This window comes from Oryx dammah, unplaced genomic scaffold (genome assembly GCF_014754425.2).
Source record: "Oryx dammah isolate SB20612 unplaced genomic scaffold, SCBI_Odam_1.1 HiC_scaffold_1, whole genome shotgun sequence".
NCBI classification, from domain to species: domain Eukaryota; kingdom Metazoa; phylum Chordata; class Mammalia; order Artiodactyla; family Bovidae; genus Oryx; species Oryx dammah.
The window spans coordinates 86,306,107-86,314,699 of NW_024070185.1; the positions used below are offsets into that span (position 1 = coordinate 86,306,107).

Genomic DNA, 8,593 nt, shown 5'->3' on the forward strand with positions numbered 1-8,593 from the left:
TTTCTGTATTCTTATAAAAAAAATTTTTCCTTGCCTATACTTTCTGGGCTTCCCAGGTAGTGCTAGTGGTAAAGAACCAGCCTGCTAGCACAAGAGATGCAAGAGACTGAAGTTTGATCCCTGGGTCAGGAAGATCACCTGGAGGAGGAAATGGCAACTCACTCCAAAATTCTTCCTGGGAGAATCCCATGGACAGAGGAGCCTGATGGGCTACAGGCCATGGGGTCGCAAAGAGTTGGACACATCTGAGCACATACTTTCTGGAATAAACATATTTTAAGAGGAAAGAATACAGGGGAAAAAACTTAAGTGAAAGTTACTTGCCAGCACAAAAGGCCAAAGGACAAACATGAAAAGAATCAGAGTTTAGAGCTGGGAAGAAAGGTCCCAGTTCTGTTTCATTTTGCAGGTAGTGGTCAAGGAAATGTGGGGTGGATCCTAGAAGGGGTGAGAGTGTGGAAGCCACTCATGCCTGTCCCTGCTTTGTCCCCATAGGTCAAACCTGCTTCAGCCATGTCTTTAAGGAAGGATGAAATTCACCAGCAGTCATCAGCCCCACTTGAAGGGAGCCTCCAACAGAAGTTATGTCTACCAGGTAGATTCTAAGACTGGTCTCCAACCCTTGTCTTCCTGTCTATGCATTTATTTTTGGCTATGCTGAGGCTTTGCTGCTGCATGGGCTCTCTCTAGTTGTGGAGCATGGGGCCTCCTCTCCAGCTGTGGTGCTTGAGCGTCTCCCTGGGGAGGCTTCTCTGGTTGCAGAGCAGAGGCTCTCGGGCGCCTGGGCAGTCGCAGCAGGTGTGCTCAGTAGTTGTGGCTCCTGAGCTGCGGAGCACAGGCTCAGTGTTTGTGACACCTGGGCTTAGCTGCTCCACAGCATGTGGGATCTTCCCAGACCAGGGATCGAACCCATGTATTCTGCATAGGCAGGCAGATTCTTTCCCTCTGAGCCACCAGGGAAGCCCCTGACCTTTCTTTTTACTGTTTAATGTGTCAGCTATGAATGTGACTTGGATGTGTGGCTTGTAATATATTTCTGTTGGCAGTACTGGTCTAGGGTATGTCTAGGGTATGTGGTAGATTAAGAATCAAAAGATGAAAGCCTGGTTGAGGAAAGTCCCCCTTGTGGATTCCACAGATGGCCAAAAGAGGCCTCCCCAGCCACACTGCCAGCCTCAGGGAATCCTGTGGGGTTTACTCACCAGCTTTTCCCTTCCTTCCCAGGATTCTATATGGAAGAAGCCAGTGGAGGTTGTGCCTCATGCACCGATGGGACAGACTACACCAGTCATTCAAACACCCTCCCTTCTTGCTTACCTTGCACGACTTACAAATCAGGTCCAGAACCTGTGGTCCCCTGTGCCTGCAGTTAGGGTGCTGGGTGACGAGATGGGATTTAAACGGGACGAGGAGTCAGAAACCTGATTTCCAGCCCAGCTAGGTCTTCATCTTGTCTTAGGTCAGTAAAATAAATGAAAACAGAAGTTATTTGCATAACGCATGCCAACTGGTAGGGAAGTCTTTCAGAACACCAGCTGGAAAGAGGGGATTAACGTGTCCCTTGATGGAGAGGGCTGGATGGTAACAGTGCAGAAGGCCTGGGGGAGTCGGGCAGGGCTGGGTTTGAGCTGTGTGATGTGTCTGATCCTGGGCCAGGCTCCTGTGGGCGCCATGCCCTCTGCTCTGGGGTCTCAGCCCTCTCTCAGCCTTCATGACCTGAGGTCCCTCTGCCTCTCCAGCAGGGCATCACCTGTTGGGACATCACCCAAGGGTTCCTCTCCATCCACAGCGTCTCAGATTACACCTCACCCCACCCCACTTCTTGCTCCTCCTTTGTGATCTAAAACGTTTTTTTTTCCAACCCTGATGCAATCCATAATGATGCACAGTCCCTTTTGTATGCCTCTGTTGCTGACACATGAACAATGGCTGTTCTGTGGATGGTCTATGTGTGTTGCCACAGAAAATGACCCCAAAATTACTTTTAAAAAAAAGATTAATTCATTTATTTTTGGCTGTTCTGGGTCTTTGTTGCGGAACAAGGGCTTTCTCTAGTTGTGGTGAGGGGGCTACTCCTTGCTGCTTCTCATCATGGTGCACAGGCCCTGGCGCACAGGATCAGTAGTTGTGGCACACAGGCTTAGCCCTGCAACATGTGGAATCTTCCCAGACCAGGGATGCAACCTGTGTCCCCTGCTTTGACAGGCGGATTCTTAACCACTGGACCAGCCAGGAAGCCCTCCAAATTACTTATTGAACTGAGTGGATGGAGATCTGGGTGGTGAAGAAGGGGTGAGAGACATATTAGGAAAACACATCTTCAAAACCTTATCTTTGGTCTCTAGGAGAAGAAGAAAAAAATCGCTGCACCCCCACCAAGGACACTGAGTGTCAGTGGAAACTTGGCACTTTCTGCGGAGAAGATGTGCCTGAATTCTGTCAAAAATGCAGCACCGGGTGAGACACAGGAGCCTGGGGGGCTTCCAACCCACAGGAGGCCCCAGTTTCCTTGTACCCGTTTCTCTCTCCTGCTTCCGTGAAGCCCCTCCCGCCTCTCAGAGCTCCCTGTGCCTGTGGGGTCTCCTGAGCCTGCAGCAGCCCTCGCTACCACCACCGTTTGTCCTGCACGGCTTTCCCAGTGGCCCCTTCCCACGTCTCCTCGGGAGGGGCCTAGAAAGACGGAAGGGCTGACAGCAGACAGAAGTCATGATGAGGCCGCGTGTGTGCTCCTTCAAGGTTCCTATAAAACCGGAGCCAACTCGACAGGCCTCACACCCAGCCCCTTGTTCCCCAGTAGCACCTGAATCTTTTCTATTTGGGGACTCAGGGGCCAGTAGTAATTCACTATCCTCTGATGCTCCAGTGTTGGCTGAGATTGGTAGGAAGAGTCAACAGGTGGATGAGAGGGCCTCGTATTCAAGTTTGACTGGAAGTGAAGTGAAGTCGCTCAGTTGTGCCCGACTCTTTGCGACCCCATGGACAGTAGCCCGTACCAAGCTCCTCCGTCCATGGGGTTTTCAAGGCAAGAGGACTGGAGTGGGTTGCCATTTCCTTCTCCAAGGCATCTTCCCAACCCAGAGATCGAACCCGGGTCTCTCACATTGTAGACAGATGCTTTACCATCTGAGCCATGACTGGAGGATGAGTCAAACTTGTGCCCACACCCTTCTGACCCTTGACCTAGATGAGGCCCCCACCTCACAGAGCTTCCCGTGCAGCCCAGGGAGGCCAGGCGGGCCTTGCAGAGGAAGCTGAGCTCCTGAAGGACAGCTCTGAACACTCAGTAGGAGCCTGGGGGCCGCAGTACACAATCCTGGATCCTTCTCCCACTCAGTGACGGGGAGTGAGGGGACCCTCCCCTGCAGACAGCAAGAGCCTGTCCCCCCTCCACTGTCTTGTCAGGGGACCCAGGATGGGAGGCTGCCCCCTCTTTCTCCTCATCCAGCCAGCTGTCCCTGATGGGTCCCCTACATCATCCCTGTGTCTGTACCCAGGTGCCCTGATGGGAAGGTCATGGTCACGGACTGTACCCCCTGGAGCGACATCAAGTGTGTGGACCAAGAATCAGGTACCCTGGCCCATGGGGAGGCCCCAGTTCCTGGAGAGCTAGCAACCATGAGCCAGAGACTACCCATCACTCCCTCTCCCTCCTCAGGCACTTCAAGGCTGGTGATTGGAATTGTAACTGGACTTGGAATCACCATTGTCCTAATTGGTTGTGTTGTATGGTGCTTCTTTAACGGTGAGGCTCTAGAAGGGAAGGAGTAGGTGCCGGCTCCCTCCTCCATCTCCCCAATCCTCCTGTTCCTCCTGGCTTGTCTCTGATCTTGTTCCCCAGGAACACCCTCCCACCTCACGTGGTCCTACAAAACCGTGATCACATCGGGCCCCCAACTTAGCTGACGGTCCCCTCTTCCCCCTGGCCAAGTCTGGTGGGAGGAGGCAGAAGAGGGTGGTTCAGTAGCACTGCATGGAGATTTTACATGGGTTTCATTTTACTTCATTTTCTCTCTTCTCTTGTCCTCCCTGAGGGTTCTCCAGATTCAGAATGTCCCACTTGCAGTCACAGGCCTGGGGCTCATTGTCTGAGCCCCCAACCTGTACCCTGTCCCTAAGAAGGGAGGTGCGGCAAGAGGGCCCTCCCCACCACTCAGTGGTTGTCTCTTCTCTTCTAGGTCTCTTTGATGAGTGCTGGCACAAGGTGATCGGTTTCTCCAGCATCTGACAGCATCAGACCCTCAGTAATTGGTTCCGCCCCCACAACAATGCCCAGGGTGGACGTGGTACCTGGTTTGCCCTATGCTGTTGTCTCTGACTTTCTCAACTGGCCTGGGGGCTCTAGGCTGAATGTAGGAGGGAGACTGGCTTCAAAATAAGGCTGAAGCAAGGTTATTTTTCATGCACAAAGATGGGAAGTTTGTTTTTCTTTATAAAGTTTCTTTGAAGAAGAGCATGCCATATACTTTTATACATGTTTTATATCAAATCACAGCTTAGTTTACTAAACCAAAATAAAAATAAGTCCAATAAAATGTAAATGCAGAAAAGACTGTAGATCCTTTTCGTGTGTATAGATGTTCAAAGAACATCCATGTGGCTGGGGCTTTCCACGCAGTTAGCCATGTTGCACTCTGTCAAACATAGGAGCAGTCACATTCCTTGGTGTTTTCCTGCAGCAGCCCCCACAGTAACAGAACATGGACTCAGTGCATAGGACACATAACTGCAGGGAAGGGAGCCAGTATTCATGTCAAAGCAGACCAGAATTCCCAGAAGCACTTAGAAGCACAGCCACTCCCAGCTAGGACAATGTCTCCTATCTCCTCACTAGCCAACCAACTCCCAAAACAAGTTTAGGAAAGTAACAACATAGATCCCTTCTCCCTGCCCCCACCTATATGTTTTGGGATTTGGTTTTTGAACTCTTTTTCCAATAATGAATCCAGTCATATTTATAGCTTGAGGTTTTATCTATATCTATAGAAGTATATCTGAGGCAGCACATAAACCACTGTACCTAATTTTAAAGTGGTTTAAAAAAAACTAAAAACCAACTCTTTGATGAATTGATATTATATACATTTCTGTGTAACAGCTTTTCTGCTTGCCCTTAAGATCCTAGGAAGGGAAGAAAGAAATGAAGGAGGTAGAAGGTGAGTGAAAAATAAAAATAATGTTAAGAAAGTGACAGTCCAGACCTCATCTCCTGCCAGTGAGGTATCACACTGCAGAACAGTTTCAGCCAAAAAGCCAGACTGATCCTAGGAGAATACTTCCCCTACTCAAGAAAATGTTTTCTGCCAAAACCATTCACCTCAGATTGTGCTGGGACTCAAACCCAGCCAAAACCCATGGTCTTCCAGCTAAGATCACATACTCAATTTCAGGACTTAATGAAGCTCAGGTTCTTTGTGTCTTAGTGCAGAAGGAATTCAGCAAGAGGCAAAGTGGTAGTCAGAAACTACATTTATTAATATAAGATATTTGTAAGAGATGCAATGGGCAGGTGAGGAAGCTCTGCCCAGAGGATTAAGTGGGCTACAGTTTTATAGCCAAAAGAAAATGGGTGAGGAGAAAAGACCTCCTTCTTTCAGCAGATGCCAGGCTTACATCCCTAGCTCCTCCTTCATATCAGGCAGGCGAGTGTCTGATGCTATGAGGTCAAACTAGTACTGTCATACCACTTATTCACATCAGTAGAAGGGTGGTGACATTTTTCTTTCACCTAATGACCTGGGACATAACTCCTGCTTTAACTTATGGCTTTAGAGGTAAGCAAGCCTGCTTCATTCCATAATGTTCTGATAGTTTCCTAAGTGATAATTAATTTACAATGGTCTCTCAATGATTCCTGTTTCCCTCTCTATCTGTTTCTACTAGCACTCTACAGACACCTGTATAATTATCCTTTTCTATTCCTACCACCTCTTTTCTCCTATCATGCATTCCCAAAACCCCATACAGGGGCAAGGGTTGAAGTATGATTAAGGGATGACTGTTGTTGTTCAGTTGCTAAGTCATGTCCAACTCTTTGTGACCCCATGGACCACAGCATGCCAGGCTTCCCTATCCTTCACTATCTCCCTGAGTTTGCTCAAAGTAATGTCCATTGAGTCAGTGATGCCATCCTACCATCTCATCCTCTGCTTCCTCCTTTTCCTCTTGTCCTCAATATTTCCCATCATCAGGGTCTTTTCCAATGAGTTGGCTCTTTGCATTAGGTGGCCAAGGTATTGGAGCTTCAGCTTCAGCATCAGTATTTCCAATGAATATTCAGGACTGATTTCCATTAGAATTGACTTGTTTGACCTCTTGCTGTCCAAGAGACTCTCTGGAGTCTTCTCTAACACCACAGTTCAAAAGCATCAATTCTATGGGACTCAACCTTCTTTATGGTCCAACTCTCACATCCGTACATGACTACTGAAAAACCATAGCTTTGACAACAAGGACCTTTATTGGCAAAATGAGGGCTCTACATTTTAATACACTGTCTAGGTTTATCATAACTTTCCCCCCAAGGAGCAAGTGACTTTTAATTGTACGGCTGCAGTCACTGTCCACAGTGATTTTGGAGCCCAACAAAATAAAACCTGTCACTGTTTCCATTTTTCTCCTTCTATTTGCCGTGAAGTAAGAAGAGGTGGCAAGAAAACACAGAAGAACTGTACAAAAAAGATCTTCACGACCCGGATAATCATGATGGTGTGATCACTCATCTAGAGCCAGACATCCTGGAGTGTGAAGTCAAGTGGGCCTTAGAAAGCCTTACTATGAACAAAGCTAGTGGAGGTGATGGAATTCCAGTGGAGCTATTTCAAATCCTGAAAGATGAGGCTGTGAAAATGCTGCACTCAATTTGCCCACAAATTTGGAAAACTCAGCAGTGGCCACAGGACTGGAAAAGGTCAGTTTTCATTCCAATTCCAAAGAAAGGCAATGCCAATGAATGCTCAAACTACTGAACAATTGCACTCATCTCACACGCTAGTAAAGTAATGCTCAAAATTCTCCAAGCCAGGCTTCAACAATATGTGAACCATGAACTTCCTGATGTTCAAGCTGGTTTTAGAAAAGCCAGAGGAACTGGAGATCAAATTGCCAACATCTGCTAGATCATCGGAAAAGCAAGAGAGTTCCAGAAAAACATCTATTTCTGCTTTATTGACTATGCCAAAGCCTTTGACTGTGTGGATCACAATAAATTGTGGAAAATTCTGAGAGAGATGGGAATACCAGACCACCTGACCTGACTCTTGAGAAATCTGTATGCAGGTCAGGAAGCAACAGTTAGAACTGGACATGGAACAACAGACTGGTTCCAAATAGGAAAAGGAGTACGTCAAGGCTGTATATTGTCACCCTGCTTATTTAACTTATATGCAGAGTACATCATGAGAAATGCTGGACTGGAAGAAACACAAGCTGGAATCAAGATTGCAGGGAGAAATATCAATAACCTCACATATGCAGATGGCAGAAAGTGAAGAGGAGCTAAAAAGCTTCCTGATGAAAGTGAAAGTGGAGAGTGAAAAAGTTGGCTTAAAGCTCAACATTCAGAAAACGAAGATCATGGCATCTGGTCCCACCACTTCATGGGAAATAGATGGGGAAACAGTGGAAACAGTGTCAGACTTTATTTTTGGGGGCTCCAAAATCACTGCAGATGGTGACTGCAGCCATGAAATTAAAAGACACTTACTCCTTGGAAGGAAAGTTATGATCAACCTAGATAGCATATTCAAAAGCAGAGACATTACTTTGCCGACTAAGGTCCATCTAGTCAAGGCTATGGTTTTTCCAGTAGTCATATATGGATGTGAGAGTTGGACTGTGAAGAAGGCTGAGTGCCGAAGAATTGATGCTTTTGAACTGTGGTGTTGGAGAAGACTCTTGAGAGTCCCTTGGACTGCAAGGAGATCCAACCAGTCCATTCTGAAGGAGATCAGCCCTGGGATTTCTTTGGAAGAAATGATGCTAAAGCTGAAACTCCAGTACTTTGGCCACCTCATGTGAAGAGTTGACTCATAGGAAAAGACTCTGATACTGGGAGGGATTAGGGGCAGGAGGAGAAGGGGACGACTGAGGATGAGATGGCTGGATGGCATCACTGACTCAATGGACATGAGTCTGAGTGAACTCCGGGAGATGGTGATGGACAGGGAGGCCTGAAGTGCTTCAATTCATGGGGTCACAAAGAGTCGGACACAACTGAGTGACTGAACCGAACCGAACCGAAGTGCTTGAAATTAAGCATTTGATTACCCAAGTATCTACTTCAAAGACATTCATATCGAATAAACACATTGCCAGCTACACAACTAGGTAATGAGCCAGACTGTACTACCCTACCCATGAAGTTCCCCTTGTAGAAAGCCCTGGGTGACCTAGATAACTGACTACTTGAGTGACCCTGCTTTTCCTTTCCTGAACTTTGATTCTTGCTCACATGTTTTAAATTTGACAATAAAGAATGAACCTGATGAACCCTAGGCACCTCACCCTCAAACCCAATAAAAGTAGAACTCCAGGCACACACTACCTCACTCTCTACTATGTCCTTGCTGTGTGGCCCTCAGGTGTGCTACACCCA

General features: G+C 47.5%; 1 protein-coding gene across 2 annotated transcripts; it reads left to right on the top strand.

The window, feature by feature from the left end:
* The first annotated feature begins 286 nt into the window (after window positions 1-286).
* Window positions 287-4,346, top strand: LOC120867706 (tumor necrosis factor receptor superfamily member 10A-like). 2 transcript variants are annotated; one of them, XM_040246075.1, is made up of 6 exons: window positions 287-595; window positions 1,225-1,338; window positions 2,346-2,457; window positions 3,495-3,568; window positions 3,656-3,742; window positions 4,176-4,346. In XM_040246075.1, exons 1-6 carry the CDS (start codon window positions 514-516, stop codon window positions 4,223-4,225), a joined length of 519 nt encoding a protein of 172 aa, XP_040102009.1. In that variant the 5' UTR covers window positions 287-513; the 3' UTR covers window positions 4,226-4,346. The 2 variants fall into 2 exon arrangements, with proteins under 2 accessions (XP_040102009.1, XP_040101999.1); XM_040246065.1 differs by having other exon boundaries at window positions 3,495-3,742.
* Window positions 4,347-8,593: the final 4,247 nt, after the last annotated feature.

Coding starts and splice junctions, on each gene's coding strand:
- LOC120867706 (XM_040246065.1), top strand. CDS start 514: ATGTCTTTAAGGAAGGATGAAATTCACCAGCAGTCATCAGCCCCACTT. Junction 596..1,224: donor ACAGAAGTTATGTCTACCAG/GTAGATTCTAAG, acceptor CTTCCTTCCCAG/GATTCTATATGGAAGAAGCC. Junction 2,458..3,494: donor TGTCAAAAATGCAGCACCGG/GTGAGACACAGG, acceptor GTCTGTACCCAG/GTGCCCTGATGGGAAGGTCA.